The sequence below is a fragment of the Lepidochelys kempii genome, chromosome 6, assembly GCF_965140285.1.
Source record: "Lepidochelys kempii isolate rLepKem1 chromosome 6, rLepKem1.hap1, whole genome shotgun sequence".
NCBI classification, from domain to species: domain Eukaryota; kingdom Metazoa; phylum Chordata; order Testudines; family Cheloniidae; genus Lepidochelys; species Lepidochelys kempii.
In genome coordinates, this window is record NC_136385.1 from 29,681,388 (window position 1) to 29,706,254 (window position 24,867).

The window sequence follows — 24,867 nt, forward strand, 5'->3', positions numbered from 1 at the left end:
GCAGAACAGTCCTGGGAGGGGTTCCGTTCAACAACCCTGTATACTCTATCGAGTTGATGTCAGATGCCTCGGACCTCGGCTCGGGGGCGCATATCGGCATCCTCCAGACTCAGGGGATGTGGTCCCCGAACGAAGTGCGATTGCACATAAATGTCAAAGAGCTCCGAGCAATCTGGCTGGTGTGTGGCGTCTTCTTGCCCCATCTGTCAGGCAAGGTGGTACGAGTCCTAATGGACAACACAGACTCGATGTTCCACATCAACAGGCAAGGGGGCCAGTGCGCGCATCGACCCTCTGTCAGGAGGCACTCCGTCTATGGGACTTCTGCATCAGCCATGAGATCCACCTGGAAGCCTGTTACCTTCCCGGCCTGGCGGACCAGCTCAGCAGGGACTTCTCCTCTCACCACAAGTGGTCGCCCCATCCAGAGGGAGTCTGCATGATCTTCCAAAGGTGGGGAACTCCCCAAGTGGAGCTGTTCGCTACCAGGCCGAACAAGAAATGCCACCGGTTTTGTTCTCGGCAAGGTCTGAGCAAGGGCTTCTTCTCCAATGCCTTCCTCCTGTCGTGGTCAGGGAGCCTGATGTACGCGTTCCCTCCAATTCCACTCATCAGCAGGGCCCTGGCAAAAATCAAGAGGGATGAGGCGCAGGTCATCACGATCACCGCAGCGTGGCCTCCCCAGCACTGGTTTGGCACACTCATGAGCCTGTCAGCAGCCCCTCCCTGGCCCCTGCCCAACCGACCGGACCTCCTCTCACAGGACCATGGTTGGCTCCTGCACCCCAACCTCATGTCCCTCCATCTCTTGGCGTGGATGCTGCGTGGCTGAACCCGGAGGAGCGGACCTGTTCAGAAGGAATCCAGCAGGTCCTCCTGGAAAGTAGGAAGCCCTCAACTAGACTGACTTACCTGGACAAGTGGACGAGGTTTTCCTGTCGGGCATCCGAATGGGGCATCTCTCCCTTGTGTTCCTCCATACAGGCTGTTTTGGACTACCTGCTCCATTTGAGGAACCAGGGCCTGGTACACTCTTCCATCAGAGTGCATCTCGTGGCCATCTCTGCTTTTCATCCGCCAATCCAAGGACAGATGGTGTTTTCCCATGACATGATAGTCAGATTCCTGAGGGGACTTGAGAGACTCTTCCCGCAGATATGGGCCCCTGTCCCCCAGTGGGATCTTAACTTGATCCTCTCTAGGCTCACTGGCCCACCCACTGAACCACTGGGGCCCTGCTCCCTTTCCCACCTGTCATGGAAGTTTGCGTTCCTGGTGGTGGTGGTGTCAGCGAGACGGGTCTCTGAAATTAAAGCGTTGGCCTCAGAACCTCTGTACACAGTCTTCTACAAAGATAAGTTTCAGTTGCGTCCCCACCTGGCCTTCCTACCAAAGGTGGTCTCCACCTTCCATATGAACCAGGACATCTTCCTCCCGGTGTTCTGTCCCAAACCGCACAAGACCAGTGAGGAGAGGCGTCTTCATGCCCTGGACGTCTGGAGAGCCTTGGTGTACCAAGCCTTTCCGAAAATCAACTCAACTCTTCATCGTTACAGCGGATAGGATGAAGGGTCATCTGGTGTTGTCACAGAGGTTTTCCAGTTGGATCACCTTGTGCATAAGGACCTGTTACTACTTAGCAGGGCTTCCGCCGCCGCCGATTGTCAGAGCCCACTCGATGAGACCGCAGGCATCTTCGGCAGCCTTCCTGGCACATATCCCTATCCAGGATATCTGTAGAGCCGCAACATGATCCTCTGTCCACACGTTCATGGCTCATTATGCCATCACTCAGCAGGCCAGGGACGACGCTGGATTCGGCAGAGCTGTGTTGCAATCTACACGTCCGTGAACTCCTACCCACCTCCAGGGGTACTGCTTGGGAGTCACCTAATACAGAATGGACATGAGCAAGCACTCGAAGAAGAAAAGACAGGTACCTTTTCCATAACTGGTGCTCTTTGAGATGTGTTGCTCATGTCCATTCCATGACCCGCCCTCCTTTCCCACTGTCAGAGTTTCTGGCAAGAAGGAACTGAGAGTGGGAGGAGCTGGCAGCGCCCCTATGCTGCGCCATGTGGGCACCACTCCGGGGGGCGCCAGAGCTGGTCCTCTACGGATACTGATGAGGGAAAAACTTCTGGCACCAGTCCATGTGGCAAGCGCACACACCTGATATGGAATGTACATGAGCAACACATCTCGAAGAACACCAGTAATGGAAAATGTAACTGTCTTTTTATCTGGCACCTCTTACATTCAAAATACTTTACAAAATGTTATCTAACTAATCTTTATGGCACCTTATAAGGTAGGTAAGTAAGTATTAGTATTCCCAATTTATAGATGGGAGAAATGAGGCAGAGAGGGTAAGTAACTTGTTCAAGGCCACACAAAAATCAGTGTCAGACTTAGGATTAAAACTCAAGAATTCCTGGGTCCCAGTCCTGTGCTTTTTGACCACTAGGTCCGTGGAGATGTACAGCATTATCTTAGGAACAAAACATAAGGCGATGACATTTTCAGGTCTTTACTAATGAGTACTGTCTGCTGCTGAATCCCCAAAAATGAGCTGGCGAAGTAGATAACAAAGCAAAAGCTTTAGAAAGGGGTTTTTGGCAATGAATAAACCTAGAGGTCCAGATCACTCTTCCTGGCCTCTTGCTATCTGTTGTTCTTACCAAAAGAGGTTTTGCAGTGGAGCAGTAGGTGATTCTGATTCTTCTGTGCTGAATCTAACTCTGTCTAGAGCCTCCTGGACTGGCATCTCAACCTCAAGTTACAGATGTTACTAAGGAAGCTGTCACCATCACCTGGAACCCTCCAGCACAGGACGGCGGCTCCCCAGTACAAGGATACATTGTGGAAAGAAGGAAGAAAGGCAGCAACCTTTGGGTCCCAGTTACCAAAGAGCTAGTCCAAGGTCAGATACCTATTTTCCTGCACCGTGCAAGGGCAGAATGAAAGCTAGAGAGGACATGAGATGAGACACTGACGTTCTGATCACTCAAGCAAAGGGACAGTGTTGTCTAGACATAGCACATGGTTTATGAAGACCAGCTACAGATACTAAAGTCCAAATTTTCAAACACGGTTGCCTGAAATTTAAGAGCTAAATCTGCGTTTAGGCACCTAAACAGCTATGGCCTGATTTTCAGAGGTGCTGAACATTAGAACAAATTGGAGCTTTGGATACTCGGCATCTCTGAAAATCAGGACATTTTTATTTATGTGCCCACATGTGGATTTTGGTGCCTACTTTCAAGCATACACGTTTGAAAATTTTTCCCTGACTTACCCTACTGCCTTCCTCTGTTTTTGACCAAACTTGATTTAAGTAAGTAACTGAGTTTGTTATCCATATGTAATGGTGATCATTTATGATATATGTAAATCACAGCTTATATAACACATTGGAAACATTTATGTCAACCACATCTGAATAACAAGACTTTTGGTCTTAGTCATCTTTTATTATCGTGATTCTTTCTTGGATTCTTCTATCTCATTCAAAATTTTGGATTTCCTTATTAATTCAATGGCAATCAATTGATTGATTGAAGGACCAAAATTAATTGCTGTAAAGGGTGGAAGCTGTGTTTAATTTTAAAACAAAATATTTGGTTCCAGAGGTTTTGACCAAATTGAGTGGAAGATCTATCTGATGAGTCTTTGGTGGCCAGATTTCAATAGTCTTAGTCAAATTGATTAGTACAATGGGACTGCTCATGGAAAAAATACTACCTAACATGAGTGAAGGCATCAGACCCTGGCCCTGAATTAAGTAGAAGGAACTATACTGGCAAATTATACATTTTTCCTGTGTTATACATTTAAGGCATATTTGTGTGTGCCACAGAGGTTCTCCTTGGAATCCTTGTGGTTCCATTCTGCAAGTGAGCTGCATGACTGGATACACGGAGACCATCATAATTCATAATGTTCCCCCCCCCCCAAAAAAAATTTGAGCTGAAATTTCTCATGCTTAAGTCTCAGTTCAAAGGTGATTTTTATGTATTTGTTTGTTCTGATGCTCACTTGGGAATTCTTTTATGTGTGAAGGGACTTTCCCTAAAAATTATGAACTGTCTACACACTTGTGACATTTCCATCTTTAGATACCAAGTTCAAAGTGGATGGATTGCTGGAGGATACAGAATATGAGTTCCGTGTTACAGCTGTGAACCGTGCAGGGCCTGGACATCCCAGTGTGGCTTCAAACTCTGTTGTTGCAAAGGACCCCATCAGTATGTTTCTTTTATTACTTATTCCCTAGTTTTCTTAAAGCTGTTTCCCATGACGAGACCCATATTATATGCAGACAGCATGCCCAGACCAACATGATAAGTTGCTACCGTGCTTAGGTGCTTTCTGTACTGGGAGGCTTTCATTCACTTCCTGGTATTTGTACTCTGCCAAAAGTCATAATGCAATTGTTCCATACCAGTGTAAATCATTTCTGTTTAATGGACTTCAGCATACTACACAACTGTGCTCTGTGGGGTGATCTCCCCCCACACCTCACCTTGAACCTTTGGTAAAAGAAGAAGAAACTTCTGCAGAATTAGCAAAAGATGGTTGAGCAAATTTTCCAAAGCTTAGTTTGCAAATCTGTTTTTTCATTGGCAAAAATGTGGGCCTAATCCTGCACCCATTGAAGTCACAGCAAAACTCCCAGTAACCTCAGTGAGATCAGAAATGGGCTCTGTAACCTGTTATGATGGGCCAGTAGGCCCATGTACCATCTCTGGGTAACGTAACATCCATTCCACACAGCCATGTAACCAAATCCATTTTTAAACCAAGTGGTTGCCCAGTACCCAGTATATAAATAGTTTAAACTGTGTAGGGAACTGGGGAGCTTCTGTAATAGTTGCAGGAAGGGATGTCAGTAGCTGTAAGTAGTTTAGAAAAACACTGGAAAAGTAAGAGTCAGTGGAACTAGAGGGGAGATCATTCTTCCACCTACATAGAGCACTAGGTTAAATAGTTCCCCAGATCAGAAAACATTTCGGTTCCTTCATATCAGAGGGCTGCACTACAAAATGTCACAGCCAAAGATATTGCTCCCTTCATATTTAAAGATTCACATTATCTCAGACAGAAAGCTGGAGAATGCTTCTTGAACATTCCCATCCAATCCTTGCAGCCCACTGTGAACATTTATTATAGGGGTTCTCAAACTGTGAGTCGGGACCCCAAAGTGGGTTGGGACCCCATTTTAATGGGGTCGCCAGGGCTGGTGTGAGACTTGCTGGGGCTCGAGACCAAAGCCCGAGCCCCAGGGCCAAAGCCTAACATCTTCAGCTCTGGGTGGCGGGGCGCAGGTTACAGGCCCCCCTCCTGGGGCGGAAGCCCTTGGGCTTTGGCTTTGACACCCCCCCTCCCCACCCAGGGTGATGGGGCTCAGGCTTTGGCCCTCCCTGTCAGGGCGGCAGGGCTCAGGCACTGCTTGTTACTGAAGTCACACATCATATGCTGTCATGTGCCCCTAAAACTCAGTCTTACAGGGTATAGGAATGTGCTCATACACCTCAGGAGCAGTACCTTGTGACAGTGTTCAGCACTTCCTGAAAATCAGGTTCCTTTAAAGTGTCTCAAGTTGAGCACCCCCAAAAAAGGATTTGGCTGAAATCACGAATCACTTCTGAAAACGTAGGCCTGAACTATGGGGTTGGTGCAGAGATAAAGGTGAGAATCCCTGGTTTTGGTACACTGTGTTCATCAGCAGTGTGCTGTTGCTGTTTCAGAGCCTCCAGGAATGGTGAAGGGGATCCATGTGGTTGACTCTTCCAACTCCAGCATTTCCTTGGCGTGGGAGCAGCCAGATCAAGGAGACTTGCCCTCAGGATACATACTTGAGATGCGCGCAGAGAACACCAAGGAATGGACAAAATGCTCTAAAATCCCAATCTCCGGCACTAGCTACACTGTGGGAGGCTTGCAGGAGAGGCAGAAATATTTCTTCCGAATCCGAGCGGTGAATGAAGCTGGTGTGGGAGAACCAGCAGAGCTAGAGAAAGGAGTTCTAGCTATGCCCCCTCCAGGTAATCTCCAGAATATCCTGTCTGGCTGCAGGACACTTCTGTCGCTCATTCATTCATGAGTCAGTGTGTATATTTTAATAGCCATGGTTTACAAAGCTTCACAGAGTGACTATTATTTAAGCTAATGCTCTTTGCAGGTAATAAAGCTTTTGTTAAAGGCTAGATGAACATTAGCGTGTAATCCAGTTGTCCTCCCTGACAGTCCGCCAGCGTGACTGGTTTGTAATGTCCACAAAAGCTCATGCCAAATACATTTTCACTAGGGGCTTTGCCCATCAGCAAGGAGAATCAATGAGGGATCTGCTTTTGCTTAGAGAAAACCAGCTCAAATATATAGAGTAAAATCCAGCTTTTCTAGCCTTTTCAGACTCATAATGAAGATTAATTAAATTAAATGAATGAACTTCTCCCAGAAAAAGCTATTAACAAATGCTCTTTCTGTTCTGTGCAGTGGTTTACTCCAATATAAAGGGACACCCTCAGTGCCAAGGGTCTTATTTTTTGCTCATATTGTCAAGTAATTTCACTTAGAGTTTGCAGATAAGATGTTGGCAAGTGACATTGAGCCACAGAAGCTCTTTGTAGAGTCCTGGAGCTGGACTGATAGCTATTCTGCCACACCTCCTGCTAGGGCTGAACTATAAGACTCTTTCACAGCAGTTCCTGAAATCTCCAGCTACCGCTCAATTGGCTGCAGCTTCTTCTGTCATCAATAGTCTCCGATGTCAGCTATGGTGATTGCAGAGGCAGTTCTCAGGGAATTCTCCCTGCTGCCAGGGATGCTCTTAGATAGGTAGATAGTAATGCCTCCTGATGGGAGAGATGAGTAGATAGTGTACTGATCAGTAGCAGGTAAGCTATCATAGTATTGGTAGTGCCCATCTGCGATAGAGACTGGAACAGAGACACAGATTACTGTTTTTCCAACTGGGTAGTGAAGAGTGACAGCCTGGGTTCAAATGAACAATCAGGTGGCACTGTGATAACAGACAACATGGAGGTAATTGTATTGTCAAGGGGAAGACTCCAGAGGAGCCCATCACATCTTGAGAATAACTGCTGAGGTATCTATCATAAGTATCCCTTCGGAGCCCAGTTATAAGAGGTGGCAGTTCAGACTTTTATTGTTTTGCACTCATGGGTCGTGAATTTGTTTTTACTCTGCTAGTTAGGAAATTCAAACAGCTTGTCTCTGGGATGTTCCCACGGGACAGAGCTGCCTGAAGAGGTAGAAAGACTAGCAAGGTAAGATACAGAACTCATGAGTCATGCTACATAGCAGTGATTTCCATCAGGAATAAAGACATCTGGCACTGACCAGGGGAATGTCAGAAGACAACACCCAGGAGAACAGCACTAAATTAGAATATCTATTAAAATCAGCTTTTCCTTTATGTCTTCACTTCAGAATTGCACTAATAATCTTGATACTAATTGTTACTTCTCCTAAAAGAGAAACACCAATCTAACCTCAGATTTACTGTATGACCAAAACAAAACAAACTGTGGTAGGAAATAGGAACCTGCAGTGCTGTAACGATGAGCACATGTAGTTTGATGTGAAACAACAGATCTGCTTTCAGCGTAGCGGGAGTAAGCGGTGGGCAGTTATTTTTAAGGTGGTTAAAGTGGTAATTTCAAGCAACATCACTTTTTTGGCCCACAGGTTTCTCACACTAATCATTTTGAAATGGTAATACTTCCTCCCCCTTGCAACTTGGTTTAAAAGAATATAATTGACTCTTCTGATTGAGACCTTGAGTGCCAAGGAATAAATATTCCTCACCTAGTTGCATGCCCCTAGAACCTGAGAGGGCAGGAGGTGGTGGTGTTGAATGCACATGGTGATAAACCCCTTACATTACAGGACAAACAGTGCTGTAATAACTCAAGGCTCGATTTTGCAATCCTCACATTGGCGAACACCTCTTCACGCAAGTGGTGCCATTAACTTCAGTGGGAGCACTTGTGTCAGTGTTGCCCCATCTAGCCCTCACAACCATACCCTAACACTTGTTCATGCAAGCTTTGGCTTCTGTTCAATTTAATTACTGCCTTGGTGGTTTGAAGAGAAGGGCAGCTATGATTAAAGTGTATTACTTACTCCTATTTCTCAGTTCCTTTTTGATAGTAGAGGCGCAGCCTTTCTTTAAAAATTGCATGGTAAAGGAGTGGCTACTGATTGGCATTAGCTTCAACATGAAAATGTACATTGTCTGTTTCCTTTCCTGTACGTACGTATGTATGTATGCATGGTTCCCTCTAGCACTAATGAGCCCATCACTGCAGTATCTGTACATAATTAAGAGTAGCTTCATTTCCGCCAGTAAAAGGAACAGACTCTCAATCCCATTCCCATCTTATGATTCAATTATTAACTTAATTTCTTAGCTGCCTTCTGTGGAAGCTAATTTCAAGGACTGCTTTTCTTTCTCCCATCATGCTGTTTTCACCGCACAATGCTTAAAACAGCAGGCTGATAGCAGGGAAATGGCTTTGCTCAGATATAAGGCCTCTAAGATTTTAATTATTCTCTCTCTCTCTCTTTCTCTGTTTTGGTGGTGGTTTGTGTTTTAGCTTGTCCGAAGTTTGATCTAAGTGCCAAGCTGAAGAGTCATATGGTGGTTCGTGCTGGGACAGCCCTCTGCATTCATGCTGCCTTTACTGTGAGCTTTCTTCTGCCCTGCTCTACCTCTGGGAAAGTCTGCATTGAAAGTTTTCTTTGGTGTCAACATTTTATCATACACATAACCCATTTTCCTCCTTTCATAGATGTGGGACCTGGTCCCACAAGCTGTATATGATTGGAACATCCACTGAAATTCCCCATGGCCGCCTCACATTTCCACTGTAGGTGCAGTGAAGGTAGCAGGGAATAAGTACCCAGTATATCCCCACACTGCAGGTGGGCAGGGAAGCAAATGGACAAATCCTTATCTCCACCCCATCAGTGTACTCGCCAGCACAGCTGAACCAGTGTGGGAGTAGGTGAAGCAATCTGCTGCTGGTCAAGACTAATGGCTGATTACTCACTTCCATGAGAATGAGGGAACACAGAAGGCATTATGACTCTCTGAGGCACAGTTCCTTCCCCTGGGCTTCTAAAGTGGTACAGATACATGCCTCAGGGCTAGATATAAAAGGATCATCTGGCCCTTTAAGGGACAAATACTTCTGCTGGCCTTCCTCACAAGAACAATCACACTGACTTAAGGGGGACAGTTTGCCCGAGTAAGGCAAGTAGGATTTGGCCTGATGGCCGTGCAGCACTTTGGATCTGTGAAGCAGTGTGTAAATGCTGACTGTTTTGGGGCTCGGTTTTTTAGGCCTTCCTCGCACTCGTGAAGTTGATGGGGCTATTCCCAGGAGTAAGCACCTACCAGCATGAGAAAGGGTTGCACAATCTAGCCTTCCGTAGTGTGGGTTTGGGTAGGGAGTTAATATCAACCCACCCAGAATAAGCACTAACAATTACTAGGAGAGACCTATCATTAAAATGTGTGTGATTTCTGTTTCATTAATCACAGTAGTGCAATATTATCTGATTGAGATGCCACACACACCAGAGCTTTATGAATCCTGTAATCTGTTCTGCTCAAATCCATGCCAGAGAACGAAGCTTTACAAGCAGCATAAAGAAGTGTTGTTAATAAGGGTGCACACGTGGGGCCAGAAAGGGGTTTTTTTCTACTCCGTAATTGCACAGGATACGACTTGTGGCTGATACACAGTCAAGCTTTCCCATTTGTTCTGATGGCTACATCACTGTGATGGTCTCAAGGTATTTTATTGTATTGTACTAAAGCTCTCAAGAATGTTCCCTGTTAGGAGCTGAGAGGCACGGCATGCTTTGTAGTGGGGACTTAATGTGGGCCACGTATTTAGTAAAGGAAACATTACGGTTTATGGCTTCTAAGGCCAAGCACCTGCAAAGCTTTGAGCACCCTCAATCTCTACTGGGGGTAGTTAAGTCAGTGGGAGCTCAGGGTGCTTGTACCTCATAGGACGTGCTCAGCACCTCACAGGTTTGGCCCTAAAGCCAGAGTAACTTCAGTGGTGACGATCAGCGGGAGCGAAGGGCTGGCAGGAGCCGGCCCTAAGGCAGGACTGCAGGGGCATTTGTTCTTTGTCAGCTTGAATTCACTGCACTAGAGGAGCTGCAATTTCCCCTGGGGGAACCTCTTGGTGCACTGTCTAGAGCTGAGGTGTTATCGCTATTGCACCAGCCGTTTCCTCTGCTTTTAAAAAGTGCTTGGAGAAGATTAAACAGGGATAAACTTTAGCCTCAAGGTTATGTTGGAATCCCTCCAGCTGAGTCAGTAGAGACCACTAGATCAAGTGTAATGCTGGGGGAAGTCTGATTTTTTTTTAACCTATTTGAGAATCTTAGCAACATCATCATCTTGAAACAAAACTAAGGGTCAGATCCTCAGCTGGAGTAAGCTCCATTGGCTTCAGTGGAGTTATGTCCATTTACATCAGCTGAGCATCTGGCCTAGTACCAGGAGAGCATACATTCCCCTGGTATTTCTACTGCCAAAATTCCCTGGGAGCGCTCTCCTTGGAGTATTTTGGGTGATATCAAGTTGATATCCAAGACACTGTTGTGTTAAGTTCAGAGCTATCTATTGTATACTGAAAGTTAAGGCCACCATTATTTTTTACACATTTATCTCGGGCAGGGTTCCCCTCCACCAACTGTGACCTGGCAAAAAGACGGAATTCTGACAAAAGGGAGAGAGATAATCACCAAAGGCAAGAACCACTCCCAGTTCCTCATCCACAGCACCAAGCGTTTTGATTCTGGTGTGTACAGGATCCTCCTTAGGAACGACTATGGTGAAGCCCATTATGACATCCAAGTACATGTGGCAGGTACAGTATATCAAAAGCTCTAGCTTCCAGGCTACAACTGGGTTTAGTCAGGGAGCCAATTAGTCTGCCAGGGATTTCAGGTTCTTAGGGCTGGAAAGGTCCAAGGGAATGAAATTTAGGAGTGCACGTGCAGTACCAGAATTTGCTAGACACACAGTGATTTGCATAAGCAATTCACAAGGCAGCAGCTGGGTTGAAAAGGGTTTGCTTCGAGAGAAAAAAAATAGAGGGGTGGTCCTACATAAGAGAAACAAATACCTAAAGGTGTGTCCTATTTGTTAGATTCCCCACGGCCACCGAAGAATCTGCAGCTGATTGAGGAAGTGCCGAACACCGTGACTCTGAAATGGGATCACACCCCAGATATAATGGACGATGGGCATGCCCATTACGTCATCATGAAACGTGATGCTAGGACTGCCACCTGGTTCACTGCAGCTGAAAAAGTCTACAGTAACAAGTACACCGTCACAGCCCTGGTCCCAGGGAGGAAATACTTTTTCCGAGTTATTGCCCGCAATAACATTGGAGACAGTGACCCTCTGGATTCCAAGGAGCCCTGGCACATCTCTAAAGACAAAGGTAAACATTAGAATAGATGCATGTACAGGCAGGAAAAAGGGTGCTCTTGTAGATAAGAACTAAACTGGGACTTGGGAGGTCTGGCTTCAATTCGCAGCCTGGTCACAGACTTCCTATGTGACCTTGGCAAGTCCCTTAACCGTTCTGTATTTCAGTTCCCCATCTGTAAAATGGAGACAAAAATATCTCCTTTCTCCCACCCTTTGTCTTCTCATCTGTGAGCATGCAATCACACTGGGGCCTCTTGGTGTTACCTAGAGTCATATGCATAATAATGATAATAATATATTCTCTCTGTGCGTATGTGTGAATAGAGAGTAGTTGTGTCTTGACATGAGAGAGTTCTCATTTTTTACTACTAGGTTTCCCTCCAACTCATCCCTGGATGGATTCAGACAGTTCCCAAAATGAATAGCAAAAACACTTAGAGGCATAGCAGATTTTTTTTTTTTAAGTTTTACCTCTCTTTCCCCTCCCTCCCTCCCCCCACCCCAGGCCAGTTTGCTTCCCTCCACTCTTAACCAGTGTGTTCAGGCTTAGTGGACGAGATGATGTCCTCATTAGAGATGGGCTCAAAACAAACCCCCAGAGCTGAACATTCTCTCACTCAAGGGAAGCTCATATAAGGATCATAAGTGGGCAGTATCCCCACAATGGGCCAAACCAAACCCCACATCCAGACACTTGGAGATAGTTAGAATCCAGATCCAAACTTTGTCATGCAAGCCTATCTCTAGTTTAATAAGCAGGACATAAGCACAAAACAACCAGGCAGGTTGGACAGCTACTGATAAATTTTCCACGGAGCATGTGCACTTTTTGCTATAATGTTTCCAATCTTGTTAGTACTGTAGATGTCACACAGATGGTTTATAGTCATATGTGTATTTAAAGTCAGTCTTTCTCGTGCCATATAATCTAGACACAATCATGTCACTTCTCTTAAGGTATTTCCATTGTTTTAGGGTGTCACCAAGAAAGAAAACTTCCAACTATAGCCATGATAGTGTTCTTTTCTTGGTTCTACTCCAGGCCTGATTTGAATCTCATTTACACTGCTGTAAATATGGACTAACAGTGGAGTTAAATCCATGTTAATCAGGGGTAAATAAAAGAATCATTAGGTTTTCTGTGCCTTGGATCACTTGATAACCATTCTTTATGCAGGATAGCAGGACACAGTTGCAGCAGAGCACTACTCCCTACCTCCCATTGAAAATGACTGACAATCTTCAAGTTGCACATTTTGAAGAGAAAAGTAGACAGACTTTGCTTTATTGTCACAGCCCAAGGGTAATAAGAAAAGCAGCAAACTGTGCTCTGAGAATGAAGTCGGTGTAACTGAGAGCAGAATTGTGCCCTTTCATATTAAATTTTAGGATCAAGGAATTTTACCCAGCTGGAGCCTCCTATTGGTGGGAAAAGTAGGTATATAAAAAAGAGAGGTTTTTAAAAATGCTTTTTTGGTGATGGCTGAAAAATGTAGCACATTCCTGCAATGCACACTGCCATTTGTAATACAGTCTCCTTGACTCTCTACAGCATTCTGCATACTGCCAATCCCCCCCTGCAAACTATGCAGAGATGTAATGCTTCCACCCCAAAAAAGTTTACATACTTCAGTTGACAATCGTGTGTAATAATTTATTATCATGATTTGCATTTCATAGATTCATAGACACTTAGGCCAGAAGGGACCATTATGATCATCCAGTCCGACCCCCCGCACAACGCAGGCCACAGAATTTCACCCACCACTCCTAAAAAAGACCTCACACCTATATCTGTGCTATTGAAGTCCTCAAATTGTAGTTTGAAGACCTCAAGGAGCAGAGAATCCTCCAGCAAGTGACCCGTGCCCCATGCTACAGAGGAAGGCGAAAAACCTCCAGGGCCTTCCAATCTGCCCTGGAGGAAAATTCCTTCCCGACCCCAAATATGGCAATCAGCTAAACCCTGAGCATATGGGCAAGATTCATCAGCCAGATACTACAGAAAATTCTTTCCTGGGTAACTTGGATCTTACCCCATCTAAAAACCCATCACAGGTCATTGGGCCTTATTTACCATGAATATTTAATTACCAAAACCATGTTATCCCATCATACCATCTCCTCCATAAACTTATCGAGTTTAATCTTAAAGCAAGATAGATCTTTTGCCCCCACTACTTCCCTCGGAAGGCATTTCTAACATACTGTGTCATCCAAAGATCCCACACCTTTTTTCAAGGTAATGACATTAACTAGAGAAATTACGCATCGCAACATCTACATGAAGCAGAAAAATCGGACACCTTTTTACAGATGGGGTACAAAGAGGTTAAGTTACTTGCCTACAGTTGCATGGAAAGTTCGTGTTTAAAGTTGGAAATAGAACCCAGAGGTCCTGACTCCCAGCCCGCTGCTCTCCCCACCAAACATGCTGCTTCCTGATTTGTATTTATAAGTGAAGAGGGCTGGTGGAGTGCTAAGAATAATCCTATGAGACATGTTACTCATTCCCTCTGCTCTTCACCTAGTGTTCCCTAGCTGGGAAAAAGAAACTCGGGGCTGAGTTTTACACCAGTGTAATTGAGTTGATTGGAGTCACTACTTGTGATCCATACCAGTATGGGAGGAGAACCCAGAGGGGTACAGCTATCTGTCTGGAGGTATGCACTGCTGTTTTACACATTTGGAATCAGATCTCTTTATTTCCTTTGTAGAGCGTTTCAATGCCAACTTGAAGGAGTATCACGAGAAAGACTGGCGCCAGGCCCCCCATTTCATTGCGCCTCTGAAGAACCATGCAGTTCGCCGGGGCCAGGACTGCACCATGAGTTGTGCTTTCCTGGGCAACCCCCGCCCGGTGGTGACATTGTACAAAGGCAATGTGAACATCACGGCCAATTCTAAGTTTTGGTACAACTCAACAAGTGGCGTCTGCACACTGATGATCCCCACCTGCAGCTCCAAGGACAGCGGAGACTACACCGTGGCCATTGAGAATGAGCTGGGCCAGGAGAAATGCAGCTGCATGCTGACTGTGTATGGTGAGTTGAGTTCTCAGCCTCCATCTTTCCATGGCAACGATTCTCCACCAGCCGTGTAGCTACTGATTTGAAATCTCTGACCACAATATACTCCCATGATCTCTCAGCGTAAGCATGCTTACTGCACTGGGTTGGCCAATTTCATCTGGCCCCAATGAATTACACCATCTTGATCCCCTGCATACACCCCAGTTGGGGGCAGAGGCTATCTCCCTCTGTGGGGATTTCCTGCCAGGGCAGGATAGTTATATGTTACACTGGGAGCTTCACCAACAGCATTCATTAAGGGAACACACTGAATGGGCACTGACCACTCCCTCCTCACTTAGCACCATAGGTTTTTGAGCTATGCTGTCCCCCATCATTCCTCACTTCAACCTTCCCTCTCTGTTGATTTCACCGCCAGGGCACTGCATGGAGTTTGTGCCAGTTTCCATGGGTGTGGGCCCTGGGCTGAGTCGGACCCATTATGATCACCAGCAGAGCAGGTGTAGTTAGCTACACATTTCTATGCAGTGTTCATGAAAGAACTGATAAAGAGCAAAAATGATTTTGCCAGTTTCCATACAAAGAAATTAAAGCCATGTTTACCCTATGGGGACTATAGTAGCATAGCTATGGTGCTCTAGCTATCCTGGCCTAACCCCATAGCGTAGGCGCATCCTGCACCAATGGAAGTGGTTTTTTCCATCGGAGCACGAACACCATGACTCTGAGCAGTGGTAGCTAGGTCGATGGACGCATTCTTCCTCCGACCTAACTGTGTCTACCCTGGGGGTTCCATTGGTATAGCTTTCAGAGTAACAGCCATGTTAGTCTGTTTTTGCAAAAAGAAAAGGAGTACTTGTGGCACCTTAGAGACTAACCAATTTATCTGAGCATAAGCTTTCGTGAGCTACAGCTCACTTCATCGGATGCATACTGTGGAAACTGCAGAAGACATTATATACACAGAGACCATGCATCACTCAGGGTGTGGGTTTTTCATACTCCTGAGCAACATAGCTATGTCAACGTACATTTTCAATGTAGACCAGGCCTTAATCACATGTTCTGGGGCCCGTGACGTTTCTGCACCCATGCAGGGGCTAGCAGCTCGTGACAAAGTTTAGCACATGAAGTCAGTAGAGTTTCTCTGAATTTACTCTGCTGGAACCAAGAGCACAATCCAGCCCAAGATCTTTTATTTTTCAAATTTGCATTTACATGGCAGGAAGGTCACTGGGATAGATAAGAGGCCTGATTCTGCTATGCTTTGCACACTGTGTGGGCATTTTCACAGGTGCAAAGTACGTGTAAAACATTTCCAAATCAGAATGGTAGTGTTTCACACCCACTTTGCACTTGCTTTGCATAGGTGTAAATGGCTTCCCAAAGGGCAAGGCACTGGAGAACTGGGCCCAATCTGAAGAACATATTTTCATATCTGGAAATAGGTCTACTTCTACCTTAAGTTAAAACAGGTGTAGCTGCCACTGAAGTCAATAGGAATTGTATCCAGCCAACTGAGGGCAGAATCAGGTACTGTAGCAGAGCGGTATGAAATGTCATATTCTCGCTTGGTGAATGGAATCCTATTCCTTCAAGAATTCACACAATGGATCAAGGGCAAAATATGGCTATTTCTGGGAGAATAACAGATTTGCACTGCACACATGGCAAACCTCCGCCTTAGAGCAATTCGCTTATGTGCTCCGAGAATGGCATCTTCCCATTTTCACAGAGTTTTGCCTTCATTTTCTGTTGTAGAGAAAAATTCAAGGGAAATGCTATCTCTCTTTTTGCACAGTCCTCTCCCAAGTTCCCTGGCTATTTCTTTCTGTTTTCCCTGGTGGTGAGAATGCTCTCCACCTCAATAGGGCTTTTACTTTAGGTTGCAGCAGGATAGTTTGGCTGGGAAGGTTCCCATTGTGTTTATCCTGTGGAACTAAATAATTCTATCTGCATGTAGTGATGTTGTAGCACTATGCCCCAACATCACAATGTGGAGATGCAGCATCATTGTGTCATGGTCCCCAAATCTGGGGACTCCCTAATTGCTCTGCAGGATGATCTCACAGTGTCGACACATCAGACCCATGAAAATCATCTGAGTCCCATTAATTTCAGCACAGGTGGCAACTCTCCCAGGAGGCTGCTTCACTGTAAGCTTGACACGTCTATAAATCACCATGGGAGAATTAAAGAAAATTGAAGAGCTGCCTCAAATGGGAAATATTTAAGATGAAGAATTCTCCTCCATCCTTTGTCTCAGTGGTAGTATGGAAACAAATGCCTTTATTTTACTATGGGGCTTAAGTGCATTTCTCTTGAGCTCTGTTCTCACCAAGTATAAGCCCTGATGCCTCATGGCATGTCATCGCTCTCTTAAATGAAAGCTGAGAGACACGTTACCCAGCATAGAAACTGATATACCAATAAGGAGAGGCTATATTTGGATGGATCTTTCAGTGTTATTTTTGTAGGTGACCATTGCTTCGGCACAGCTGGCTGACACATGCTGATGATATCACTCTGAAGTTTCAGTTCTTTCTTCTCTACTTCTAATGGAGAAGTAACTCAACCTGAAATAATGGTGAAGAGTGATGGTTACTCTCCATTTGCTATTCCAAATTAGAGTTTTATTTTCATTTAGATTTATATATATATATATATATAGTGACAGGGTCAGGCCAGATGGCTACAGGAGAGTGATAGAAGGCAGATATATTAGCCCCAGGTTAAGTAGGTCCCTTTTCCCTGGATAAGATAACAGGGAAGGTTCCAGAACAATCAGGAACTTTCTGGAAACAATTAAGGCAGACAGGCTGATTAGAACACCTGCAGCCAATCAAGAAGCTGCTAGAATCTATTAAGGCAGGCTAATCAGGGCACCTGGGTTTAAAAAGGAGCTCACTTCAGTTTGTGGTGCATGCGAGGAGCTGGGAGCAAGAGATGCAAGAAGCTGAGAGTGAGAAGACATACTACTGGAAGACTGAGAGGTACAAGCATTATCAGACATCAGGAGGGAGGCCCTGTAGTGAGAATAAAGAAGGTGTTGGGAGGAGGCCATGGGGAAGTAGCCCAGGGAATTGTAGCTGTCACGCAGTTATTACGGGAGCCACTCTGGACAGCTGCATTCCACAGGGCCCTGGGCTGGAACCCGGAGTAGAAGATGGGCCCATCCCTCCATCCCTGCAACTCCCTACTTGATACCGGAGGAGTTGAACTGGACTGTGGGTTCCACCAGAAGGGAAGGTCTCTGGCCTGTTCCCTGATCCACTAGGTGGATCAGCAGAGGCTGCAGGTATTGTTCTTCTTCTTTTCCCCATGCTGGCCAGCGACGAGGCTAACTGAGTGAACGGCAGGTTTGAGCCACGAAAGTGGCCAAACTGAGGGCTGCTGTGAACCTCTGAGGCAAGAAAATCCGCCAAGCACAGGACCCAGCAAGGCAGAGGAGGAACTTTGTCACAATGTATATTGTGTGTGTGTGTGTGTGTGTATATACAATATACACACATGGAGCACTCCCTCAGTTACATCTGACCACTGCTGATCTCACAATGAAAAGAATGTTTGTTCCACTTTGATGAAAAATAGAAGCTGACTGCAGCTCATGCCTGGTTTTAGTAGTATTTTGGAGACTGATATAATTTGGTGCAGAAATCACTGTTAACATTAGTTAGCTGCCCCCTGAGGAGACTCAGCAGAAAAGAGGAGTCAATGTGCTGTAGAGGCCAAACTCCACCCCCACAACCCACAGAGGGGCTGTCCTTGCAGGTCAGTGATGAAGCACATTGGCAGGGAAGTGTGAGAGAACCTAAAACTGCTGCCACCCATGATGTACCTCTTCTGCAAATATATAGGAGACTTCAGAGCTGTCAGTCTGGCCAAGAACATACCCTCCTAAATAACTCTGTCTGATTGGGGGGCAAAGGAGAGATCCTGGAGGCCTCCCACCTCACACTCCATCCTCTCATGAATGTTTCCTCCTGAGGTCAGGCATTAAAGTATTATTAAAACTTCTTAATCAGTCCGAAGAAGAGATTAGTAAGTAGAGTCCAACTGCAGGGATGGTTTCTCCCTCTAATTGTCCTTATCTAGGGTTAGGTGTCAGTGAAGTTTTCAGTGGAAATGGGAGAGGTCACAGGGTCTGCGCTGGCTGTGATATTCTATTTTGGGAGCAGGGGGAGGGGGCTGATTGGCCACAATCTATCAGTGTGTAGTTGTGTGTGTGTGTGTGTGTGTGTGTGTGTGTGTGTGTGTGTGTTTAGGCAGTGGGGAGGTGTTAATATAGCTCAGGAGTTCACCTCCACCTGGGAGTGTCACAGAGCTGAGAAATTTACTCCAGCTTGGAAGTTTGGTGTGGCTCAGATGAGCTTAGCTTGGGAGCTTAGCTTGAACTTAGCTTGGGAGCTTGTCCTACCTTTTGGAGTTTACTCCAGCCCAGAAAGTCCACCACAGTTTCAGCACCTTAGTTTGAGTTATGAGTTCAGCCCAGACTAGGATCTAGAGCTGGAAGGTTTCACTTGCGGGTTTCAGTTGTCTTTACCTGTGTGCTCCTAACATTCCAGATCACTCTAGGATAAGGGTGGCACCCAAGAAGAAGAGGAAACATTCAAATGCACATGTGAACTTAAATATTCATGGAGCAGACCCTCAGAGTACAATTTCTGTGCTGACCAATGATGGGTCTGGCCAGAGCCGGATTAATGCAGGGGCTTTAAGCACCGCAGCCCAGGGCCTCGAGCTAAGGGGGCCCCACAGGCTCGCGGGCCGGATGCAGCCTGCTGCTTCTTTTCATCTGGCCTGCATCAAATCTCTGTGCCACGGGCCGGACACCAGTCCCCGAGCCTCAATGCTCTGCCCCGGGGCTGGAGCCATGAGCGCCGGCTCACCGATGTGCCCCTGCGGCCCCTAGTTGAGGGGCGTTCAGGGAATCTCTGCGCGATGCCCCCACCCCCAGTGCCATCTCCGCAGCTCCCATTGGCCAGGTACCACAGCCAATGGGAGCTGAAGGAGCAGTGCCTGCGGGCACGGGCAGCATGCACTGCACAGAGCGGCCTGACCCCTCTGCCTAGCAGCCGGACATGCCGGCCACCTTGGGGAGCAGAGCAGCATGGAGCCAGGGCAGGCAGAGATCCTGCATTAGCCCTGCTGCGCTGCTGACCAGGAGCTGGCTGAGGTAAGTGCCTCCTGGCCGGAGCCTACACCTCCTCCTGCACCCCTACCCTAGCGTGGAGCCCCCTGCTGCACCCAAACTCCCACCCAGAGCCCATCCCCCGAACTCCTGGCGCTGAGCTCATTTTGTTCAAACTTCCAGGGTGTGAAATAGCTTTGGAGTGAAACAATGCCCAGAAAAATTCAGCCCCAGCGTGGTTCATTTGAGACAGTTATGGGCAACTAGGAAAGAGGTTTTAATGGAAACTGGAAATCGCTCAACTGCCATGTTTGCTTACCATGAAAGTCATGGTAGAATAATATTTTGCATTTATGTACTGGTGTGTTTTAACCAGGGAATCTGTCTGTGCTTTCCAAAAGTACCATAGTAAATGACGCATGGTTAATCAGTTGTCAATGGTCATAATGATGCCCCCTTGCCCTCTCTCTCTCTCTCTCTCTCTTTTCTTAAAGATAAAGATGATAAAAGCCTCCTGGACTCAGTGACTGAAAGTCTTCAGAAGTCAAAGCACATCATGTAATCAGCAGACCCGGATCCAAATTCATCCAGTCCAGCATGCAGAACAATTCAAACATTTCTGTGTAGTTTGACTTAGATATGCATGGCTCAAAACAGCAACTGCACTATCTTCTATAGTGATTAATGAAGCCAAATGCCAAAAGGTGGGGCCTTCACTGGAGAAGGGCCGTTTTAATGGTTCAGTACTTTCTTCCACATAGGCAGCTTCCACATGCTAGTGTGTGTGAATGGTAATATTTCCAATACTGGATGAAAATGTATCTTAAAAATAAAAGGAGCCACAGACAATGAGAGTTCTGCTTTGACTTCAATGGGAGGAGAACTGGGAAATATGCATTAGTTATTGTTACTTTATTGCAGTACTTAGAGGCCCCAGCTAAGCTCATGGCCTTGTTGTGCTAGACAGTGTACAACCATACAGTAAGAGATCGTCCCCATCCCTAAGAGCCTACACTCTAATCTAAATAGACAACACAAAGAAAGAATTACTGTACCCATTTTACAGATGGAGAACTGAGACCCAGAGAGACTGTGACTCACCCAAGATGTCTGCAGTCAAGTCAGAAATAGCATCCAGTCCTCTGACTGAGGTCCAGTCCAAAGTCTTAACTATAAAAGGAGAGGTTACTTATCTTGTACAGTAACTGGTATTCCTCAAGATATTTCGTCCCTATGAGTGCACCACATAAGGATATATATGTGCCCATGCACTCCTGAGCAGAGATCTTTGTTTTGTTAGCAGTGTCCAGAGGTCTGCACCTGCACCATACACTTCCTTGTGCTCCAGTATGAGGGCGTTTAGGGAGGCGTGGGCCCACACAACTCCAGTTCCTTCTCAACCTCAGAGCATGGTAGAACTCCAAAGCAGAGGGGAAAGGAGGGTGGATGGTGGAGCTCCAATAGGGACCAAACATCTTAAAGAACTCCAGTTGCTGTACAAGGTAAGTAACCTCTCTTCCTTCGAGTTATTAGCCCTATGAGAGCTCCAAGTCAGGAGACCCCTCTCCTCTCCCCCTGCGCCCCCCCCCCAAGCAGTACCTCAATGAGGAGGAGGATGCTGAGGAGGCAGATTTAGTACAGAGTGTAAAACAGCTTCACCAAAGGCTGCTCTGGAGATATATATGCAGGCGTAAAGCTGCAAGAACATGTGAACAGAGGACTAGTTGGCTGCCTTACAAATAACCTTGATGGGTACCTTTCTAAGTAGGGGTGTGGAAGTGGCTTGAACCCTAGTTGAATAAGCAGTGACTTTAGGAGGGGGGGTGCATTCCTAAGGACTCATAGCATGCAAGAATGTACCTGAAACCCATTTAGATAGCATCTAGATGGAAATAAAGTGACCCCTTGTCCTCTTGGCAGAGAAATTGAAGAGCCTGGTGGAATTCCTGAAGGGTTTAGTTAGTCCTGTGTAGGTAGAAAGTCAGAGCTCTTACATCCAGAGTATGGAGGCTGGTCTCTTCCCTCAAAGAGTGAGGTCTGGGGTAAAAGCCCAGTAGTTGGATGTCCTGATTGATATTGAATGCTGATGAAACTTTAGCGACGAAGTGAAGGTGGGGACTCAGGATAAGGCTTTGAAATCATCTGCGTAGAATGGCAGAGTATGGTTGCCGCATGTGGGAATGAAGGGGATGGTAGTGTTGCCTCCTCTAGTCTCAGCTCCTGTTCTTCTGGTGGAAGGATGAGGGGGGCCCTGAGGTGTTGGTGGCCGAGAATCTTAGTGGGTGCTCTTGTGTGAGGGCAATCTGTAGACTTAGTCCCCAAAAATCCCATTGGGGAGGGGCATAAGGAAAAGGAGTAGGGCCCCCAGGGTATTCTTGCCATGGCTGATGGTCACCCATTGGCTGGTTCCTGGGGTCTTGTCCTCAGGAAACATCTTGAAGGATATAGGGTGGAATGGGTAGGTGATGGAGCCTTGAATGGATACTTCTGAATAAGTGTTACCTGAATACCATGTTCAGTAAGGTAGCAGACCTGAGAGACTTCTGTCTCGAGCCGCAGGCAGTTGAGAAGGAACTGGAGTCCTGTAGGTCTTCTCCTTCCTATATGCCCTCAGACCAGAGTACAAGGAGGCATATGGTGCAGGCGTGGCCCAATGGATGGTGCTAACAGCAACAAAATATCTCCAATCCAGAGTGCACGGGCACATATGCCGCCTCATGAGGAGCAACCATAGGGACAACAACTCAGAGAAGACCCATCCTTCCTCTCTGTGATATAATATAATGTGGTTTGTTTATTCCTAGCTAGCCTTTTTGTTAGGTAATACTAAATAAACAATATGTATTGAGGCACAACAAAAAGGTTTAAAGATGAACACAGCCGGGAAGCTGATACAAAATAGAACATGGTGGAAAGGCTTCCTTTGGCCCCATCATCACGGTTGAGCTGACAAATGGGAATCAAAGAAAGATTATTATGTAAAGGACTGCTCCTGCAAATAGTATAACCCATGTATAACTCTATTTATGGAAAGAGCCCCACAGATTTCAATGAAACTACTCCTGGGTATGCTTCAGTGTTTGTGTGATCAAGCCCTAAGAACTAATTAAAAAAAAACAGGATGGCTTCAGTCATAGGCATTTTAATCTCAAAATATGTTGCTACCTGCCGCCGCTGCTGCTGGTATGGCTAAAGCCAGATTAAGAATTATAATACCTATGACCTGATTGAATTGATTTTGTGCCTATTTTTCCAGTGTAGTATTAATCTTTCAAGGAAACTGTTGTGAGATAAACACGATGCTGACCGGTCATGTGCTCCAACTTTCTCTGCAGGCTGAGAGTATTTTACATTCCATGTGCCACCTGGAGTGTGCTGGTAAGTGGGAAGGGAGCACAGCTAAAAGGGGACATACCAACCCAGCGGGGCTGGAAATATTTAAAACAGTTTGCAAATGAAAAGGCATGGTACCTTCTGATGATGCTAAGTTTATGTCTACACTACAGCTGGGATTGACGCTCTGAGATCGATCCACCGGTGGTCGATTTAGCAGGTCTAGTGAAGACCCGCCAAATCGACACCAGAGCACTCTCCAGTCGACCCCTGTACTCTACCCCCGACGAAGAGAGTAAGGTAAGTCAACAGGAGAGTTTCTCCCATCGACACCCCCCCACCCCTCCCGCACGGTAACTCGACCTAAGGTACGTTGACTCCAGCTACAGTTATTCAGGTAGCTGGAGTTACGTAGCGTAGGTTGACTTCCCACAGTACCGTAGATCTAGCCTAAATTATGTGACAGCTACTTTGGAAACAATGCAGCAAAGTTCCTGTGTAACAGTGGTTCATTCCCAAACGATGGGTCACTTTATTTGAGGGAGGGAGGATGTTGGAAGGGTGCTCACAGGATTTCTTTTGCTTAAAGTTTGAAGAAGAGAAGAAATCTCAGTGTTAATTTTTTTTTTTGCTTTTTCCCAAACTGACGGGGAATTTTCACCTAGGTGAATGTGGAAGTCATTAGGCCTTGATCCTGCAAAGAGTTATGTGTGTGCTTAACTTTTTAAGCATCTGAGTAGTCCCCTGGAATTAAATAGGGCTTGCATGTTTTAAGTTTACAAACATAAATCATTGCAATACTGGGGCTGTATTGTACCCCCAAAAAAAAATGGTTCCTCCAAATGTGGCATTCCCAGCGGTGATAGAAAGAATGGTTAATGAGGCCAAACTAGCTCGTTCACCGCATCAGATATGGCCAAAAAATACTGGGCCAAATCCTCAAATGGAGTAGAATGGCCTAGCTCCACTGCATAGAACTACAATAATGTACAGTAGCTGAAGATCTGGTCCATTGACTGCAGTTCTACTAGGGTTAAATTGAAGTAGAACCGTGTTGACTCGGGACCTGTATTTCAAGATGAAACTGTCATGGAAAGAGAAAACAAGCAAAAAGTAGTTTCAGCTAGGCAGTACAAACATCAAGTAAATTAATATTTTAATTATTGGTACACATACAAGAAATTAGAAGAAAAACTACATTCCAAATACAGAGTAATAGTAAAATTAACATAAAAATGCATCATAGATAGTATCAAAGTGGCCATACTGCATGTGGTGACTTTTAAATTGATGGCAAAATAGATTAGTTAAGTGCTCATCACTTTAAAACATGGCTAAGTGCTGAGACTGTGAATGGAGAAGGGGAGCTGCTTGATTTGTATATTAAATCTTTAAAAATACGCTTTGCCTTTAATTCACCAGAACACAGGCGGTTCAGTTCATATAGGAGTCATTGAGATTAGCAGGTCAGGACTTGTAGCCCGATCCTGAAGTCCTTACCCAGACAAAACTACCACTTATCCCAATGGGATTTTTTCACTGAGGGAAAGATTCTGCCAACCTTCCCCACAACGAATAGCAGTGGACTCCATGAACAGTCCTATCTGGGAAACAAAATGGGCCTATTCTTGCATAGGCCCTGAGTAAGGACTGCAGGTTTGGGCCCTGGATTTCTAAATTGTCCTGATTCAACAAAGAAACCAGTGTGGAAGGTCTGTTTTTTGTTTTTGTTGTTTAATTAGGTTGCCAAGATAATAGTTTCCTTACTGGTGCTAAGTTTCCTGATGTTCTGTCTATTTTAGTGCCAGTAGGACTATAACATAGGCCCATATCTTGCTCCCACTGATGTATCATAGGAGCAGAAGCAGGCCCTAGAC

General features: G+C 45.8%; 1 protein-coding gene across 1 annotated transcript in view; it reads left to right on the top strand.

Annotated features, from left to right (window-relative positions):
- Positions 1 to 20,498, top strand: part of IGSF22 (immunoglobulin superfamily member 22) — a 42,117-nt gene extending 21,619 nt beyond the window's left edge. The window contains exons 15-22 of the mRNA XM_073350322.1: positions 2,750 to 2,923; positions 4,119 to 4,247; positions 5,751 to 6,047; positions 8,625 to 8,713; positions 10,730 to 10,922; positions 11,205 to 11,504; positions 14,212 to 14,538; positions 20,152 to 20,498. Of these exons, the coding sequence (XP_073206423.1) occupies positions 2,750 to 2,923; positions 4,119 to 4,247; positions 5,751 to 6,047; positions 8,625 to 8,713; positions 10,730 to 10,922; positions 11,205 to 11,504; positions 14,212 to 14,538; positions 20,152 to 20,219 (1,577 nt within the window). The 3' untranslated portion in view covers positions 20,220 to 20,498. The remainder of the gene's footprint in view (positions 1 to 2,749; positions 2,924 to 4,118; positions 4,248 to 5,750; positions 6,048 to 8,624; positions 8,714 to 10,729; positions 10,923 to 11,204; positions 11,505 to 14,211; positions 14,539 to 20,151) is intronic.
- Positions 20,499 to 24,867: the final 4,369 nt, after the last annotated feature.